At 42.9% G+C, this 20919-nt stretch overlaps 1 protein-coding gene across 1 annotated transcript in view; it reads right to left on the bottom strand.

The window, feature by feature from the left end:
• The window catches only part of TOMM70 (translocase of outer mitochondrial membrane 70), a 57261-nt gene that overhangs the window by 11005 nt on the left and 25337 nt on the right, over positions 1 to 20919 (bottom strand). The window contains exons 2-9 of the mRNA XM_082245508.1: positions 19593 to 19766; positions 15209 to 15335; positions 10596 to 10705; positions 9474 to 9622; positions 9086 to 9293; positions 5053 to 5187; positions 4765 to 4872; positions 3076 to 3192 (exon numbers count right to left, since the gene is read on the bottom strand). Of these exons, the coding sequence (XP_082101634.1) occupies positions 3076 to 3192; positions 4765 to 4872; positions 5053 to 5187; positions 9086 to 9293; positions 9474 to 9622; positions 10596 to 10705; positions 15209 to 15335; positions 19593 to 19766 (1128 nt within the window). The remainder of the gene's footprint in view (positions 1 to 3075; positions 3193 to 4764; positions 4873 to 5052; positions 5188 to 9085; positions 9294 to 9473; positions 9623 to 10595; positions 10706 to 15208; positions 15336 to 19592; positions 19767 to 20919) is intronic.

Here is a 20919-nt window from a genome sequence, read left to right on the forward strand (position 1 = left end):
GCCTATAACCACCACAGGGAGCCGGAAGGACATTCCTGCCCCTGTCACTAACCCTCAAGAGGCTGGGAACTTGCTCAAAGACCCCCGTGTGCGATCCAGACAGCATGGTCAGCAACAACCGCATTCACCTCCACTTACTGGAGCAAGTGGCAAAGTCAGCTCCTATCTAGCCCTGGGGAGGTAGGTTGGGGCCAAAAGACCACCGTGACTGTTAGAGGGGCTGAGGGAAATGGAAGGGAACCCAGGGGTCCGACCATTCCAAGATGGGGTCCACGTTCACCCAGAGACCGCCAGAGCTATGTTGGAACACTACTCACCATACCAACGACAGTGTTTTGTTTTCAAAATTGTCGGCTTTTTTTGTTTATAGCGCAAAAAAGAAAAAGATTGCAGAGGTGATAAAATGCCACCAAAAGAAAGCGCTGTGTGAAAAAAAGGACACCAATTTTATTTGGGTATAGCGTCACACTACTGCGCAATTGTGAGTTAAAGTAACGCAGTGCCGTATCACAAAAAATAGCCTGGTCATGAAGGGATGTAATACCTTCCGGGGCTGAAGTGGTTAAACCAGGTTTGGGTACTTTTGGCAGTGCGGGCAAGTGTCAAGTCCTGCTGGAAAATGAAATCAGCATCTCCATAAAGCTGGTCAGCAGAGGGAAGCATGACGTACTCTAGAATTTCCTGGTAAAGGCCTGCGCCGACTTTGGACTTGATAAAACAGAATGGACCAACACCAGCAGATGACATGGTTCCCCAAATCATCACTGACTGTAGAAAACTTCACACTGGACCCCATGCAACTTGGATTCTGTGCCTCTCCACTCTGCCTCCAGACTCTGGGACCTTGATTTCCAAATGAAATTCAAAATTTACTTTTATCCGGAAAGAGGACTTTGGACCACTGAGCAACAGTCCAGTCCTTTTTCTCCTTAGCCCAGGTAAGACGCTTCTAACTTTGTCTCTGGTTCAGGACTGGCTTAATACAAGGAATATGACAGTGGTAGCCCATGTCCTGGATATGCCTGTGTGGTGGCTTTTGAAGCACCGACACCAGCCGTAGTCCACTCATTGTAAATCTCTCCCAAATTACCATTTTTTTACAATCCTCTCAAGGCTGCAGTTATCCCAATTTCCTTCGTGCACCTTTTTCCACCACACGTTTTCCTTCCACTCAACTTAACATTAATATGCTTGGATACATCATTTTAAACAGACAGCTTCTTAGCAATGACCTTTTGTGACTTAGCCTTCTTGTGGAGAGTGTCAATGACTGTCTTCTGAACAACTGTCAAGTCAGGAGTCTTCCCCATAATTGAATAACCTACTGAACCAGACCGAGAGACCATTTAAAGGCTCAGGAAACCTTTACAGGTGTTTTAGAGTATATTAGCTTATTAGAGTGTGACACCATGAGTCTACAATATTGCACTTTTCCCATTATTCTAAATTTTCTGACATACTGAATTTAGTGTTTTCACTAGCTGTAAGCCATATTCATCAAAAATCAAAAGAAAGAAATGCTTGAAATATATCACTGTGTGTAATGAATTTAATAAGAGTTTCACTTTTTCTATTGAATTACTGAAATAAATTAACTTTTTGAAGATATTCAAATTTTTTTGAGATGCACCCGAATAATATTTTTGATATTTCACCCTATGTTCTACATAGAGCAGCCAAATGTCTGCGTCCTTAACTGTGCTTCGTACCCATGTGGGTGTACACTTCGGGATGCATTTGAACTTCCGTTCAGCTGGCCACCTGTCATTGATTTCAACACCTTTGCATCCCATATCGGTGAAGACGGCCCTTTTGCACGGATCTGTATCCTCATTTGAATAAGGTCTAACATATTGTGTGTGTGTCTAATTTTGAGTGCCCAACTTCCTATTCGATGTTCATTGCATTTTTCAGATAATGATGCAGGAATGGTGGGACAGCCCACCAACCTCCACCTATAACGTTTGGATAGGCTTACCTATTAATTGATTAAGCCTGCATTCATACCTGAGCAGAGCATATTCCTAGTGACTACAAAGAGGTTCGTGGGTACTTTACAGGCACTGTGTAGTTGGAGGAGTTTTTCAAAACACACCCACTAAAGTCTATGGGAACAAAAACCTATACATCTTCAAAAATAGACAAAAGACAAACAAAACTTTATATACTTTTTGGAGTGTACCAGTGTTAACTTGAATTAGAAAGAATGGAATTCTGCATGTTGAGTGTAGTCAGGTTCAAGTGTTATTGTGGGCTTAAAGGGGTTCTAAAGTCAAAAAATTTACTTTAATTTATTCTCTGCATTAAGGTAAAAAAACCTCCCCACCTCTAAACACTTACCTGACTCCTCTCATGATCCAGAACTGTCTCACATGTAGCACTGCTCTTCCTGGTCTCACAGAAGACACAGGCAGCAGCGGGAGCCAAAGGGGGTAAGGGATTGCTCTGTAGAATAGTAAGGTTTTTTTTTTCTTTTTATGAAGTCTAAACTGTAGGCATTACATATACTGCATGTTTCTACCCACAAGTATATGATGAAATGTTATTTGGTTTCCTTAGCTGATAGAAGGGGGTTACTGGGGAAGGGTTTCTAGCAGACTGTCCATCCAGGAAGGTAAAGCAACTTTTCTTTGCCATTCATGGGAGCACCTGTGGGAGATTAGAGCACCTACTCTGGGATGCACAAGTCACAGCATCCCGCCCCCGATCAGCACCATGGGACAGCATGGCAGGGCTCAACATTTGCAGAGTACCTGCCATTTAGAGGACATTTTCGATGCTTATTCATCTGCATTTAATGGCATTTCCCTGGGATATACAGTTAAAACTTATTCTTTTGTCTTCACACAGCAGAAGCAGCAACTAAAACGGAGTAAACTCAACCTATGTTAGTAGATATTGGTAGAATGGAGCAGGGTGTGCCACATTCTTAGCAACAGAATACAAGACATACAGTTCTTGTTGTATTCTACTCTATTAGGAATACTGACTGCGGTTTACAGAATAAAATGGCAGGTGCACTTTATGTAAAAAAAAAAAAAAGAAAACTAAAAATTAAGTGGAAATTTGATGTACCTGGGCATAGAGGGCATAACCTTCTGCGCATTTTGGAAACTTCTTAATAACATCTTCAAAACCTTTCATGGCGGATTTGATCTGTAGTGGATTGCTGCCTGTATACGCTTTTCGGTACTATGGCACAGAAGAGAGTGGGAAAAGAAACTGAGATACAAGATTGAAATACCATGACATGCTAAAAAGACAGACAATAATATAATACAACACACCATAAAATAAACCTGTGATGAGTGAAAAGATGGAAAGTGATACTGTGAACAAACTGCAGCTATCCAGGAAAATTAAAACTTTCAACAGATTTAAGCAGCACTCAAAACCTGGGGCACTACCAGTGAATGAATCAATTAAAGGACCAACAGGGCAGTGTGGGATGGGCTAATTTCGACATTATTGCACATTTCCAAAATTTGGGGGTGCTCAGGAACCTACTAAAAAGTATTGGAGGGTACCCTGCATTTCATCCACATTGCTTACCTTACATACTTTTTGTGAAACAGATTTACTTTAGGATGTAAGAACCAGGGAACAATGTGGGATTAATACCATATGATGAAACACCATGCAGTATAGATGCACTAAAGCAACAGTGCAAACGCAATGTATTTAAAAGGTCTTCTACTTCACCAAAAATATTTAAAACCTCTTGTGCCCCGCCCACTGCACATATACTGCGGCACTCTGCGGCTGCTGGGCAAAGTGACGTATGCGTACGTCACTCGCTCAGCCGCCTGAGGGGGGGCGAGCACGCGGCGCCGCGGGCGCACTCCCGCTCGTTCCCTGGGGAGCTAGTGCGAGTCATTCGCGATCTCCCGCATCAGAGGGAGAAAGACAGAAGGTTGATGTAAACACAGCAGTCTGCCATTCTCCCTTAGATCATCACAGAGGCTATGCGATGCTGCTATATAGGATCGCATGTCTGTGATGATCTAACAAGCCACGCCCCCTGACAGAATCATGCCCCTAGGGTCCCACTTAACCCCTTGATCACCAAGTTAACCCCTTCCCTACCAGTGTCATTTTGACAGTAACAGTGCATATTTTTAGCACTGATTACTGTAGTAATGTCACTGGTACCCCCAAAAGTGTCAAAAATGTCAGTCAGGGGTCCGATCTGTCCGCCGCAATGTCGCAGTTCCGCAAAAAAAAAAAAAAATGCAGATAGCCGCCATTACTAGTTAAAAAAAAATAAAATAAAAATGACAAATCTTTTCTGTAGTTAGTAAACGCAATAACTTTTGCGCAAACCAATCAAAATACGCTTATTGTGATTTTTTTTTACCAAAAATATGTAGCAGAAAACAAAGAGGCCTGAAATGTTAAAAAATTGTTTACTTTTTTTGAGAATTTCATACAAAAAAAATTTGAAAAATATTGTTATTTTTTCAAAATTGTCGCTATTTTTTTTTGTTTATTGCGCAAAAAAGAAAAAAATGGCCCAGGTGATCAAATACCACCAAAAGAAAGCTCTGTGGGGAAAAAAAGGACGTCAATTTCGAGTACAGCGTCGCATACCCGCCCAATTGTCCGTTAAGGTTACGCAGTGCCGAATCGCAAAATAGGGCCTGGTCTTTGAGCAGCCAAATCTTCCGGGGCTAAAGTGGTAAAAGAGCATTAAAAAATAAATAAATCTGTAATCAGCTAGTATGGAGCGGCTCTAAAGAATTTTAGAATATTTTCAGGACTTACTAGTGCAAAGCATTTCTGTGCTTGAGCCAGAGCAGAATCCGGCCGCAATCTAATACATTCATCAAAATCTGCTACGGCTTCCTCCACTTGGTCAAGAAGGATTTTTAGCTGCAAATAAAGAAAGGCAGTTGAGTATTTCAAAAGCAGTGACACTGAAGCAGAACCCAAAGCAAAAGGTTAGGATACAGATTAAATAATAAAGGGGAGGATACCTTTTGTGTGTTAAACTTGTTTTTCCACTCTTCACCCTAATCAGCTATTACATACAAAACAAGCCTTGTATCTCACCTGCCCTCTATGATGATAAACATCAGCATTTTGGGGGTCGATGTCAGCAGCCATGTTAAAGTCTTGAGTTGACAGGAGAGGTTGTTGTTGCTGCATGTACATGCTCCCTCGTTTGATCAGGGCATTTGCTCTTAACTAGAAAAAGAAAAAAAATTAAGTAAAAAGACTTTTGAAGATGCACAAGGTGCCAACAAGCAGTGTCAGTCCAAATTCACCAAGTTTACTCTGAAAAGAGCTATACACACACACAAACATGCTTCTACATTTAGCAACTTTGACATTAAATTTTAAACAGATTATGGATATTTAAAAAGGAATCTTGGATCAACTCAATTTGATTTCGATTTTTCAGCAGGTATCCAAACAGCCTGCACCTATTTTTACTATGCATGTGAGAAGCTCCTTTTCTTGTGCATTCCTGCTCATTGTAAGGACTTCTCTGCTAAAACACAAATTTCAAGCAAACTTTTGCTGCACACCAACAGGTTTCCTTCAGTTTCTCCCTTCCTAGCAGCACATACTAAATTTTTCTTTGTTCCTTAGCCTTTCTATTCAGCTAATGGAAGCACAGACATACCCGTTGTTTTCCCCCAGCATAAGGGGACATACATCTCAATTCCCTTACTTTCATATGACAAATGGACCCTGGTGATCAGCTGAGCATGGGTATAAGAGGGGTCTCAGTCCTTTACAAGCTCTAACTTAGAGCACGGGTACACTTCAAGTGAAGCTTAAAGTGAATGTAAAATCCATTCATGAAATCTGACCTGAGTACATATATCTGTAGTGTTTACTTATCTCTCTCCAAAGCCCTAAGTCCCACATCTTTCTGCTGCTCCGTTCCTCTGTTATCAGACTGATAACTTCTGACAAGTTCTTGGACACAGAAAATGAAAGCAGCTGGAAATTTGTGTTTGGCAAGGGACTTAGAGACAGATAAGCAGAGAGCTGGTCTATTCACAGCACTGCTTGGCAAGTTTCTTCATTCCTCTGCCTATGTGGAGGGGGGGGGGGGTGCCTTTCCTCCAGTCAGCTTTGACACAATGTACTGTGCCCCGACTCCCCTCCCACTGCTGAAACAGGAAGAAAAATTTCTAACATGATGTGTACTTTCTGAAGCATCTAGAAAGCTGAAGACAGCAGATATACATGTGAAACGTACGTAGGGAAATTGGTTTCATCTCTGTGTATCATCTGAGGCTGTTCACTTCACTGGGTATATGTGAGCGTTTACATCCACTATAACTGTCAAACTTTTTTTCCCCTCATTTTATTAAGACCAGAGCAGGGGTGGAACCTTTGTCAGATTTTGTCTACTATATGTGATTCTATTTCAAAGATTGCACCCCATTTCCTGTCCCTGTAACAGTATGTTATAGTTAGTGAGGTTGAAAAAAGACATCCGTCTGTCCAGTTCAACCTATAATGTGTGTATGTTTGCAGTTAACAGTACATTGTATACCCCTGTATGTTGTGGTCTTTAAGGTGCTCCCTGCTGATACCACTTTTTGTGGAAGAGAATTCCACATCCTTACCGCTTTGATGGTAAAGAATCCTCTACCCAGTTTACGATTAATCCGCTTCTCTTCTAATTTTAGTGAATGGCCACGCCTTTTTAAATTCCCTTTCACTGAAAAGTTTGTTCCCTATGCTAGGGTCAATCAGTAAGGTATTTGTACTTTGATGTCTTATCCCCTTCTCAAGCGTCTCTTCTCCAGAGAGAATAAGTTCAATGCTTGTAGTCTTTCCTTATAGCTGAGGTCCTCCATTCCCCTAATTCTCAGTTTCCCTTCTCTGGACTCTCTACAGTTCCAGCAAATCCTTCCCGAGGACCGCTGCCCAGAACTGGAAAGCACAGGAGACGCAGTCAGACCAGAGTCTTGTAGAGTGGGAGAACTATCGTTTTCTTTCTGGAGTGAATCCCCCCTTTTTTTTTTATACATGCCATTATTCTGTTGGCTATGCTTGCAGCAGTTTGGCATTGCATGCCATTGCTGAGCTTGTCTACTAGGACCCCCAGGTCCTTTTCCCTCTTAAATTCTCCGAGGTTCTCACCCTTAGCGAGTAACTTGTGTTCGTATTTCTGGCATCCAAATGCATTATCTTACATTTTTCAACATTAAACCTAATTTGCCAGGTAGCTGCCCACCCCATTATTTTGTTCAGGTCTTCTTGTAAGATTTCCACGTCCTATAAAGAAGATATTGCCTGCATAGCTTAGTATCATACGCAAATACTGAGATTGTGCTGGTCATTCCATCCTCCAGATAATTTATGAATAAATTAAACAGGATTGGTCCCAGGACAGATCCTTGGGGGACCCTACTTTCCACACCTGACCAATCCGAGTACTCCCCATTTATCACCACCCTCTGGACTCGCCCCGAAGCCAGTTTTCAATCCACGCACCCTATGGTCCATACCTACGTATCTTAGTTTGTACAGTAAGCGTTTGCGGGGAACTGTATAAAATGCCTTTGCAAAGTCCAGAACCACCACATCTACTGGCCTTCCTTTATCTAGATGGCGGCTCACTTCTTCATAGAAGGTTAATAGATTGGTCTGGCAAGAAGGATTCTTCATGAATCCATGCTGATTACTACTAATGATACTGTTTTACTAAAATCTTGCATATAGTACCTTATCCCCGCCAATAGCTTGCAGACTATTGATGTTAGGCTAACTGGCCTGTATTTCCCAGGGATACATCTCTGCTTTTTTTTTTAACTATTGGTGCCACGCTGGCTTTTCTCCAATCAGCTGGTACCATTCCCGCCAGACTGTCCTTAAAAATTAGGAACAATGGTCTGGCTATCCCCTGGCTGAGTTCCTTAAGTACCCTCAGGTGTAAGCCATCTGGTCCTTGTGACTTAATTATGTTAAGTTTTTTGAGTCTAATTCGGAGTCTGTCTTCTGGTAACCATGAGGGTGCTTACTGTGAAGTTTTATTAACTTTAACATTGCAGTATAGGTTACTGTATTCCCCCCAATTCTTTTGTGAAGACTGAGGAGAAGAATTTATTTAGAGTCTCTGCCTTCTCTCTGTCCTTTATAGTCAGATTCCCTTCATCATCCTTTATGGGCCAATATGTTCTAGCCTCACTTTCTTACGATTTATATACTTAAAGAATTTCTTGGGGTTTTTCTTACACTCTTCCGCTATGTGCTTTTCATGTTCTATTTTAGCCGCCTTGATTGCGCTCTTACATTTCTTACTGCATTCTTTGTAGAGCTGGAATGCTGCCAATGACCCCTCTGCTTTGTATTTCTTGAAGGCCTTTTCTTTTGTTTTTATATGCATTTTTACATTAGCGTTTAGCCACCCAGGGTTTATTTTAGCTCTTTTAAACTTATTCCCTATCAGAATGTACTGGCTTATACCTTTATGTTCTTAAAGAACTCCCATTTTTCCCCAGTGTTATTTGTTCCTAGGATTCTATGCCATTTAATATCGACTAGCATAGAGCACAGTTTAGGGAAATTGGCTCATTTGAAGATCAGGGTCTGTGTATTACTCGTATGTTTCCTATTTGTGTTTTTCACTGAAACGAATTGACCTATGGTCACTGATTCCTAAGTTGGACCTTATTTCCACATACGCACTCAGGTCTATTATTCGCAATTAGTAGATCTAGTAACGCATTGTTTCTTGTTGGTGCGTTCACCATCTGACCTATGAAGTTGTCCTGCAAATCATTTAGGAAACAGCGAACCTTAGACAAATGTGCGGTTCCTTCTGCCCAGCATGTGACACAAATGCACTGGGACAGAAGGGGGGGGGGGGGGGGGGGGAGTCATTTTTTTTATAAATATGGATAGAAACCGCAAAAACTCCAGAGGTGTTGTAACATTTCCCTGCACCAAAACAGTAATAGATGCAGTTGGGCTTTACCAAAAAGGACTGGAACTGTAAAACCATTTAGAAGGAAAATGAACCTTTAAAATGAACCTTGATCAGAAATTAGACTTATTTCATTCATCATTTATAAAATGAAATGCATTTATGGGAACATTGCACAACAGTCCAGCCTACCTTCACATTGGCTTCTTCCATGCTAATAACTTGATCCAGGTCGGGTTTAGCAGCTGCAGAGTTTCCAATGAGCAGGTAGAAGGTGGCCCTCAGTATTAAAGCTTCTGCCATGTACTTTCCTTTAGCTTCCACTTCCTTTGTGCACTCACTTATGATCTTGTCATAATTTTCTTCTTCCATGTATTGTTTTGCCTTTAAATAACCAGATCTGCAAAAAAGAAAGCGGTGTAACTTTACAATGGTTTTTATGCACTTCAGCAAAAGATGTGCATGGAAACAAATGCAGTGCATTGCAAATGGTCATACCACTGGTAAAAAAAAAAAATATTTCCCAAACTCCTCCAAAGAGCAAGAAAAAAAAATAATAAAATGAGAAAAGCTTACTCACTTCTCCTTTACCACAGCCTGCTCCCCCTCCTTATCCTTGTCTTCATCTGACTTCTCTCCTTTGTGCAGTGGTTGGGAGATAATGTCATCTGTGAAAGAGCTGAAGTAGGATTTGATGAACTGAGGTGAAGGCATTAGTGGCTCCCTGTTCTAGAATAGAAAAGATGGTTTTCTGTTTAGCATCTTGCATACTAAGACAAAACATTTAAAATTTAACTACATCCATTGTTTTTTTCTATGAACAATTAACTTCTGTACAAATGCCTGTTCGATTTTCCCCGCTGGAACAGTGTATTCTTAGAACAGGAAAGTCTTCCCATTTTTACAATACAATAGCTCAGTGGGAACGATTTCCCCCTATTCCCATTGCACGCGCAGCTCAGTTTACATTCTGGCACGTTGCCTGTGTACCAGGATGACTGCATTCATTCAAGTGACATCATCCCAAGCTGGCCCATCAACACAGCCAGAGACTGTTACCCGGAAGAAGCCAGGCAGAAGATGCCAGCGCTGATGAAGGGCCTCACAGGCACCAGAAGAGAAGTATTACTGCCTTTAGTTCTGTTAAAGTGTAAAGACATATGCTTCGGTTTTAGATATAGTAGGAAAGGGTTAAAATCCCTATCAGGTTTTTGCCTATGTCCCACTTAGAGTATTCCCTTTCACATCCTATACTGAAGAGGAAAGAGGAAATGAGGAAAAAAAATCTCTCCAAAGTGAACAGGATTCTCCTCTCAGGAAGATATTGAAACATCTTTCCCAAATGGAGGATTTTTTTTTTTTTTACTTTGGATTTACCATCGCTTTGTCTCAGCGACATTAGTAACAAGAACAAATAGGGGTGTGAAACTCCACAGTGGGGACAGAGACCTGAATTAAAACCCTTACCCACTCTATAAAAACATATACCATTTTTCTACACTTTAGGACGATTTCGACAAATTACATGAGAGGCGATGATTGAGACCATAGACAGTGGCAGTAACACTGGCTCGCAAAAAAATGTAAACTGAATCATCTGCAAGTATACAATTTAAAACAGATCACATATAATAAAAAAGGAGATTTTAAATATAGCTCAACCTTCTTGAGACCAGCAGCTTACACAGTCCTGCATCAATACCTTGTATTTATCTTTGGCTTTCTCTTTTCCAAGCAGCTTTAGTACTTTATCTGCAAGCAGCATGCTGGCCTGGTTCTGGAAGCCCTCCAAGATACAAACTGCCGTAACATCTAGATAAGGAAAATAAAAAGACTGAGTTTTACAAGCAGATTAATAATATTCTGATCTCAGAACTTTAACAAAAGACAAGGACATAAAACAAAAACAAACTCTCAGTTATGAAGCACTAGCAGTCAATATCTCTCAGGCTGAGTTTACACTGGCATTAAAAGCAGGCATTCGAGGCGTGTTAAAAACGACCCGCAAATGCCTATGCACAAAAAAAAATAGACAGCACATGGTGTTGTTCACACTATCAAAACATGAAGTGATAGCGTTGCATCGCTTCAAAATGAATGCCTCATGTTGAGTCAGGAGGGGTTTGAAGCCTTTCAACGCCTCGCATTCAAGTCTATGGTAATGCTTTGCAAATGCTCTGGCAGGCAGTTGCAGGGCGTTAAGATTAGCTTATTAACTGTAACTGAATAGGCATTTGTGGAGCAGTTTTAACGTGAGTTAACTATTGTCAAATGCTTCGGAACTGCCCTTGGGGCATTTGGGGAGCATTTTTAACTCCTCATTAATGCTTGTAAAATGCCTGTCTAACACCCATACTAAAGCTCAGTCTAATGCGTTTGTAAGTGTTAGAAATTAAGTCAAGTGTAAACAAGCCCTTAAACTGCAAAACCGTATTTTTTAAAGCTTTTAGGATTTTTTTTTTTCTTTGAAAAATATTGTAGTTTAAACGACAAGGAACACATCAAGGATAAAAGTCCAGCAGCTCTTGTACAAGTAAATAGCACAAAAAAAGGGTTACATAGCAACACAATCTGCGATACATACAGTATCAGAACTAAATAATAACAAAAAAAAATAATGTATACAATAATAAAAAAAAAAATGTAAGAAAGGGCGCTCTTCCTTATATGCTATGTCCAAAAGAAAGTGCAGGAGATTGTAATAATAATAATAATAATAATAATAATAATAATAATAAAAGTATGGCGAGAACATCAATGCCTCATAAAACACAGGTTGATGAAGAGCTCAACCACCAGTCCCAAACTTCATTATATTTACCAGGGCAACCCCGATTTGTGTATATAATCTTTTTGCAGGGTAGTGTATTATTTACCTCATTAAACCATGTAGCCAAGGTTGGCAGCGTGGCCTGAATCCAGCTTCTGGCCAACACCTTCCTGGCACTGAACAATGTGAACAAATTTAAGAGTATGTTTATCCATCTCAGCATCGGGAAATAATCCCAGTACACATTGCCCAGGGTCCATGAGCACCGGAGCACCTATCCGATCACGTAGTAACTGGACAACCTGAGCCCAAAATCCATGCATCTGAGGGCAGTGCCACAGAAGGTGATCGAAGGTACCAATGGAGATCAGGCATTTGGGACACGCTGGACTCCGGGACAGACAGAACTTTGCCATACATTCCGGTGTGAGGTATGATCGATGGAGTATATAAGTTTAGGTGAGTCTGTTGGGACATTTTGGGGGAAACAAGTTTCGAAGCCACAAGGATATCAATCAGTCTTCGTCCACTATTTCCCCTACAACAGTTTCCCACTTGGATTTGAGAATCACATGCTAGTTTAGCTGCAGAGGGCGGAATTAGCATATCGTAAAACAGGGATATTAGTTTATGAAGTACCTGGCCACAGATCACCAGTAGGACGTCCAGGATCAGACACAACCCCCTGGGAATTGCGCACGTAAGGCATGACTCAATTGACGATATCTAAAGAACATGTGATTCGGGAGTGTAAACTCCAATTTCAGTTGGTCGAAAGTTTTGAAATCGCCCTGGTGTAATACATGTGACAATAGATATATGCCCCTGGAAATCCAAATACTCGGGTCCGGGACCTGTAAAAGCTCAGGCAACCGTTTTTTAAACCACAATGGGGTGGTGTTATATGGGGCAGCACAATCCAACCTGGTCAGCGCCAGGTCCCCAATCCGCTTGTACTGATACAGGAGGCCAAGCCGACTCGGAAAATCAGGGGAGCCAGCCAAGCCCCTCAGCAAATCGCAGAACGAATGTGGGGTAAAGGATGCGGGATCCCGACAGACCAATAACAGATACCCTCCATTTATCATGCTCATCAATGTGGTAGACGTGGAACAGCTGTGCACCCAAATAGTAAAGGCCAAGATCAGGGACAGCCAAGCCACCCAGAGATGTGGAGGTCTTGAGTTTTTTTCCAAGAGAGCTTACCTCTACTGGTGCCCCATATAAAAGATTGCAATATAGATTTGATAGTTTTAAAATACCTGAGCGGAATGCCAAAGGAGTGCCAAAGAACATATAATAAATTCGGAAGAAGAATCATTTTAACAAGACTTATCCGACCCATGACTCCTAAGAGCAGTTTAGCCCAGACTTGGGTTTTAGCTTTTAAGAAAGGGATCAGGAGTTCCACATTCAAGGAGATGAAATCTGAGAGCATTCTAGATACCCGAATGCCAAAATATTTAAAAGTATGGACCCTAAGGGGTGGCAGAGAGGCCTGCTCTATTGGTTGTGGGAAAATGTCAATTGGGAGTATTTGGGATTTATTCTAGTTAATTTTAAGGCCTCAAAATCTGTCGAAATGTTCAATAACTTGCAGTGCTGTTACAAGCGAGGGGCCAGAGTCAGCAAGATATAAAATCATGTAATCTGCATATAGTCCTATTTCTATTAATGGGCCAGAGCTCAGGCCGCGGATACCAGGGTTGGAGCGAAGTGACAAAGCCAAGGGTTCGACCGCCAGAGCATATAGCAGGGGGGAAATGGGACATCCTTGGCGCGTCCCCTAAGACAGTGGAAAGACACCAGAGGTCCAGCCAATGGCCACCACCCTGGCCCGTGGGGCATTGTATAGTATGGTGAGCTATTTGATGAAGTTTGGGGGCCAAAATCAAATTTTCGCAGACATTGCCATAAGTATTGCCACGCCACTAAATCAAAGGCCTTGGCCGCATCAAGTGTAACCACAACCCTGGACCTGATTTGATCATGGGAAGCTTGAATGTTCATAAAAAGGCTTCTGGTGTTGTAGGCCATATTTCTGGTTGGCATAAAGCTCATTTAGTCCGGATGGATCAGCGACAGAATCACTTTGTTAAGCCGAATTGCAAGGATTTTTGCCAAAATGTTAACATCCGTTTGTAACAGGGATATGGGCCTATATGACTCAGGCTGGAGGGTGTTCTTCCCAGGTTTAGGGATTAGAACAATAAGGGCTTCTCGCATAGAGTCAGGTAGGGCGGCAGCATCAAAAGCTGCTTGGTAGAGGGCCAGAAGCCTGGGCACTAGAATGCTTGAGAAGTGGGTATAGAATTCAATCAGTAGGTCGTCTAAACCCAGAGCCTTGCCAGTTGCAAAGCTGGCCAGGAAAGCTGTTAGGCTTTAGTCTAGGTTGCCATCTATGCGGCTGCGCTTGATGCGTTTTTTCCAGCATATTTTGCGTTTTTAAACCCGCATTTTGTGTTTCTCTTACACACTGTGTACAGCTGGTTGCTAAGGAGAGGGCTGGACACCGGCCACTGCATCCCCAACAACTGATGGGTAATCAAAAAAAAAAAAAATTTGAAAAAAAAAAAAAAAAAACAAACAAACGTGGGACACCCCCCCCCCCTCCAATTACTTACCAAGCCCTTCGGGTCAAGTACGAATTTCGAGGGGAACCCCATGCCAAAAAATAAAAAAATGGCGCCGTCCCTCCAAATCCATACTAGACCCTTATCCAGCATGCAGCCTTGGCAGGTCAGGAAAGGGAGGAGACGAGCCTGCGCACCCCCAACCCCTTCAACGTGGGGGGTGCTTTTATGTTGATGGCGACAAGGGCCTCTTCCCCACAACCTTGGGCTGTGGTTGGGGGGGGGGGGGGGGGGGGGCTGTGGGCTTACTGGAATCTGGAAGCCCTCTTTGACCGGGGGGCCCCTAGATCCTCCCCACGTGAAGGAGTATGGCCTACCCATTTCCCAAAAAAGTGTAAAAGTGAATAACGACAGAACAAGATTTGACAAGTCCTCCATTAAAATATAAGAAAACAATGTCCCCCGATGTAGATCCATTGTCAATCTAGATGCCCACCACACCCGAAAAAACAAACATCCGCTCGCGATAAACGCTTACATGGTTTGCCTGCTCCGCCATGTGACATTTCTTAAATAGCTAAGGGGCAGTGCCACCAAGTGACGTAACCCGGTGGGACCGCCCCCTGTGATGTCGGCAGCCCAGCATGCACTGGTCGATGTCAAAGGGAGGGAGTGCCACCCGGCATTGCAAGCAGAGCTTTTTCTTTTCTTTTCTATTTAACGGGTCCAGCAGTGGCGGCAGCGTCATGCGACTTGTCAAAAACTCTTGTACCATCTTTATTCACTTTTTTGGTGAATGGGAATTCATTCACATATACATATGGGGGGGGGGGTGAAGGGTCTAAGGGCCTGGTTTGAATTTTGGGGGGGGGGGGGGGGGGCAATGCCATTTTTATTGCTGACAATTCTTGTTTTTACATTCGGCTGTCAGCAGGGAAGCCAGACACTAGCAAACCACAAATTAGTGTGTACCTTCAAGGCATTCTTTCTTGTTGTCAAGTCTTTCATGTGCTTTGGCCCGTCGGAAGAGTGCCTTCACATACTTGGGATTTAGTTCCACTGCTTTCGTACAGTCTTGGACCACTTCTTTCCATGTTTGCTAGAAAAAAAAAAAAAAAAAGTTCATAAACAGCACCACCTAAACAACCAGCACTGCTTGATAAAAACAATCACATTTATTTAACGTCATAGGGAGGACATTTATAAAACACGGCCATGCTGAAAACTGGGCAGATTACTAAAAATATAATACCTATAATAAAGTGTATATTGCCCCAAAATGTAATATTTCAGATGTAAGTGTGTGTGTGTTTTAATGTGTAATTGTATTAAAAAGTAGCTGGTTTTCTTTCCATTGTGCACTTGGGTGTAAAATCCCTGGTGATCCTGCCAGTCCCCCTGCTTTCTTATTTCAAACTAACCACGTCAGGCAAAGAAACGCACCCATACTAGTGTGATCAGTTTGCTTCTGTGCCTGCTTGGGAGCTACAGGACACCATGCATATGCTCGGAGTGCCTCTATTCTGATTGGACTGTTGCTGCTACCCTGCCAAGAGAACCCTGTGGATTCTTGTCCCACATGACAAGAATCTTTTTGCAGAGGTCTCGTATGGAACTGTGCAAACAAAGCCATCTCAAAAAGGTAGACACCATCAGACCCAGCACCCACATGCAAGTCCTGTGAGACGACCGACTGCTGGACAACAGGAGCCGAATGGCATCCTGCAGCTTTTGGAGCGTGTCCCATGGGAGAAACATCATTGCTGAGGCTAAGTCCAGAGCAGACACAGATAGTCCAACTTGGTGGATGGAACCAACGCCAATTCCTAGAAATTTTAATTTCCAACTGAACTCCTGCAGAGTTCGCACAGTAATCTCCTGGTTGTCCATCAGAACATTTGGAGACTCTGCTTGCAGAAGATGGTCAACCAGGTACTCCAGTAATGCAATCCATCGCTGGCGCAACAATGCCAACACCGGGCCCAACACTTGTGAAGATCCAAGGAGCTGAGGTGAGATCAAAGGTTAATGCCACTGATAATGCTCCTCGCCCATGGCAAAGCAGAGGAAGCACGGATGACCGACATATCGGAATAGGAATGTAAGTGTCCTTGATATTAATAGAGGCAGAAGACCCCCTTGATGTAGGGATTCCACTACCGTATGAATGGACTCCATTCGGAACATCTGTGCCCGAACAAAACGGATAAGACCTTTGAGGTCCAAGATTGGATGTACCGTGCCTTCCTTCCTAGGAACTGTAACCAGGTTTGAATAAAACCCATTAAAAAAATGGTCCAATTCTGAAACCAGAACAATCACCCCATGTAGTAGCAAGTCTTGCACCGCCCGAAGAAACCTCGCAGGCGGTCTGGGGAAAAACGTAGGTTGGAAGGAAGAACCCCTTTGAAGGATAAGACTGAAACTCAATCTTGTAGCCGGACCGAGGCAGCTCGTGGACCCCATCTGACTTGAATCAGGGAGGTCCACAGGCCTGGAAAAAAGCCAAGACCCACCCCATGTACAGGTGAGAGTGCCCCTTCAGACAGAAGAGGGCTTGTCTGAAGGTCTGGAAAGACCCGCTCTCGGCATACCAGACATGGTCCTCTTGGAACCTTCGGAGGAGGTCCTGACAGACTTAGATCCTTTGATCTTGAGATCCTGAGGAACGAAAAAAGCCGCTTCTGAGCCTAGAGAGAAAAGGCCCACAACTGCGACGAGACCCTTTGCCTCTGGCAGCCTGTGGAAGAAGAGTGCTCTTACCCCTGAAAGACCCTAAATGATATCATTCAGGGAGGATCCGAACAGGAGATTCCCCACAAAGGGAGGATCAGATAAAGCCTTCTGGAAAGTCTGGTTTGCAGACCAGCATTTCAGCCATATCATGCACCAAGGATCACTGCTGTCACGGACAGCCTAGAGACTCAGGGAGCCACATCCAGGGAGGCATCACAGACGAACTGCAACCCCTGGACCAACTGGTCCACCAGCTCTGCAAAGGCAGGGGGAAGCTGTTGCCCGTCCAGATCCTGGCGCAAATCTTTGCCCACTCCGTCAGAGTCTGGGACACCAAGCTATTGTGAACACCGGGCCAAAGAGCGAACCAGTCACAGCAAAACGTAGCGGACCAAGTCTCGGTTCTCCAATCAAAAGGGAACTTTAAAGGATGGAGACTCCTCCCACACCAAGAATTAAGAGTGGATTTATTCCAACCTAGGAACCTAAGAGTCCACCACAGGTGGGACATCCACATAGTCAACAGAGACTCCCAAAGGGGATACCATCTATTGAAACGCTTAGGCACCGCCATATTGAGTTTAGGACCACCCCAATTTTGTCAAAAGTAGTCGGGGAAGGGGAATACCTTTGCCACTTATGAGGACCTGCGGGTTCCAAAAGACCACAGTGACTGTTTAGAGCAGCTGGGGGGGGGGGTGGCATTGAACCCGGGGTCTGACCATCCAAGGGAGGGGCCCACGTCCACCCTGAAAGACCACCAAGGGGGACACTACTTCCCAAAAAGGCTATGGGCTGGAATGAAGTACTGAGGTAGATGGGAACTTTAATTATATAAAACGCTTTTCAGATAGATTGGCCCTGGACTGGCTTGGGTGGTTTTGAATGGTGGAGCATCAGACATCTGATCTGGAGCTCACTCATCTGTATAGATTGAAGCTGGGTGCACACATATTGGAGGGCGGTAGGTATTCATCATATTGACCTACCTATTGAGTGTTCCCTATTAGTGGCTCCTCTTATATGCGGTTTATCCTTACATCTATATTTTGTTATATTATGCAGATGCATCCTTCAACTAGTACCCTAATACATGGATTGAAGATCATGTCTTAAGTATACTGAAATTGTGAGACATCCACCAGAATAGAAGGAGAGAGATATATGTATATATACTAGCAAGTCAGATGAGGGTTGCTTACCCATAAGCTCACTGGTTGTTGTGCAAGTATTAAAGGAGATCCAGTATACCAGCAGACCTACCACTATATAACGGGGCCCAACGCCTGCCCAGGAATACAGTTTCCAGCCTGCCTAAGGCCCTATAGGCAATGCAGACAGACCTATGTTGTGAAATGTGATCATTTAGTACCTGTATTGATTGTAATATATGACTGTTCTATGTACATTTTTCTAGTGCATTGGTCCTTCAGGTCTTTTGGTGCCCTGAGGAAGCTATAAATTGTGAAACGTGTTGGCTTACCGGGGACCGTCAGACTGCACATACGCTAAGATCACGGACAATCATGTGGTATCTTTTATTAGCGTCCCTAATAGCAGCTATTCTGTTCACTTTTATTCATGTATATGTTTATTTTTAAGTTTAAAATAAGGATTCATTTTTACCAAAATTGTGAATACTTGTAAGCATCCCTTCTTCATGGTGGCTGACATAGTCCCGCTTTTTTCTTTTTCGCTTGTACCATTGAAACCGGGTGGGCACCACTCCAGGCAGACCACCGCACCATCAGAAAGTGGGGTGCTGCGGGCCAGAGGCACGCTGCGACTCAGGTCATGACCAGGTCTGTGCGTCCTCGCGAGACATTTTATCCGACCAGCCCCCATCCAGTGGGGCTATGTTGCGGCCGACCTAGCGCGGAGTTAAGGTGGGGTGGCGCTCGCTGGCCAGACTGAGAAGACCATAAGGATCTAGAATATCCAGTCCGTCGCTTCCAGTCCAGCAGTTGATTGTAGTTCTCACAAGAGGACCTTACTCCTGACTAGGCAGAAAAAAAAACTGAGTGCCTATAGCAGGAAGTAGGAGTATATCCCCACAGGCACGGTAAAGCTTTTTCCTGCCTAGAGTTTTACTCCAGCATAACCCAATGGTCAAGATCATTCATGAGGGACACAGCGCCAGAATAAAAGAGAAAAAAAAGTTTTGCCTATAGTTCTACTTTAAGGGTTCAGATCCACTTTAATTCACAAGGCCCCTTATACTAGGCCAAGCCTGAAAGCTTGCTTGCACCCCCAAAATATTTCAGTTGGGTTAGTTAAAGCATTACCTTTTTTTTTTTACTACAAAAAGTAAACAAGTGGGACAATGTCACATGTTATATTCTGATGTAAAGAGCATGGCCATACATACAGCACCTGAATAAGACAGCCCAACACCCTAGACATGTAATAACAGCTGTTACCACATAGAGATCCCTGTATCAAAAATCTCAGGAGAATTCAGAGCTGGTGTGCTTTCTCAATGCATTGTAAGGTTAATCAAGCAAGACTGAAATAGAGTACTTCAACGATTATATAATGTGATCATAGTAAAAGGTACTTTATAGTATAATGTCAGATCTGAAGAAACAATGTCTCAGCCTGAATACCCATGTTTACTCACAAGCTGCTCATACGCCGCTGCTCGGTTCTGGTAGAAGGTAGACAAATCCACTTTTTTCTCCGGTGGACAAAGACTGATGGCTTCAGTGTAACACTGGATGGCTTGATCAAATTTGCCAGCTTTAAAATATTTGTTACCCTTGTTCTTTGCTGCTTGTGCTTTTTCCAGAGGGCTCTAGAAAAAAAAAAAAAAAAAGGAAAATCTAAGTAATGCTTGATCTAATAAAGTTCATCAACCTATAGGACACTTATTTTATTTATTTATAGTGACAGTTTCCTTGTCAGGGCAGTAATTATAAAGAAGACAATGGCTGCACACTGGTGTTCACTATGATATCCTTGTCACTGCACATTATAGTTCTATCACACAATCATCCTTACATTTACCAAGCATTATGGAGAATGTCTACTTGTCTGTATATTATCTGGTTGGATTGTTTGGATAGGCGGTTATACTACAAAATTGTATTTAACAGGATATGAGATGTGGAGATTAAACCTGAATGGAAAAGTGAATAATGAGTTTGCAGCTAAAAACGTTAAAATGTCTTGGACATTGAGAGATTCAAGTGATATTAAAGGCTCCCTTTTTTTTACCCTACTAAAATAATAAACGTTATACTTACCTGCTCTGTGTAATAGTTTTGCACAGGGCAGCCCGATCCTCCTTTTCTGAGGTCCACCACCACCACTCTTTTTTTGCGTGTACCCCCATAGGATGTTGGAGAAATGGGGGAAATCTTACACAGAAAGTTTATCATAATGCATAGAATGCATTAAAGATTAAAAAATTAAAAAACCCTTTAGGCTTTAGAACCCTTTTAACAGAAAGTGCTTCACCAGCTTACTGTTGTGGACTAACAATCAGCTAAGCCAATGCACTAGACCAGTGATGGTGAACTTTGGCACCCCAGATGTTTTGGAACTACATTTCCCATGATGCTCAACTACACTGCAGAGTGCATGAGCATCATGGGAAATGTAGTTCCAAAACATCTGGGGTGCCAAGGTTCGCCATCACTGCACTAGACAGTGGAACCGGAAATGACAAAACAGGCCAGTATAAACCTTTACAGCACCATAAAATCTCAAACTCATATTCCCATGTGGCTGGCCAGACAATAGAGGGCTATATATTTTTCCTGGTCAGCATTTTCCCAAACATGAAAGGTGGCAATGAATGACTGGTCATATCTTGGCCGAATGAGAGAGGTGAGACATCTCCAGTGCCGATCAAAAATTAAAATGCCTTGATAAGGTTTTCAAACCCATACAATTGCTGTACCAAGGGATCCTCAACTGTCAGTATCTGCAGATGGCCCAGTGAC

Source organism: Pelophylax lessonae (genome assembly GCF_965119305.1).
Source record: "Pelophylax lessonae genome assembly, chromosome: 2".
NCBI classification, from domain to species: Eukaryota; Metazoa; Chordata; class Amphibia; order Anura; family Ranidae; genus Pelophylax; species Pelophylax lessonae.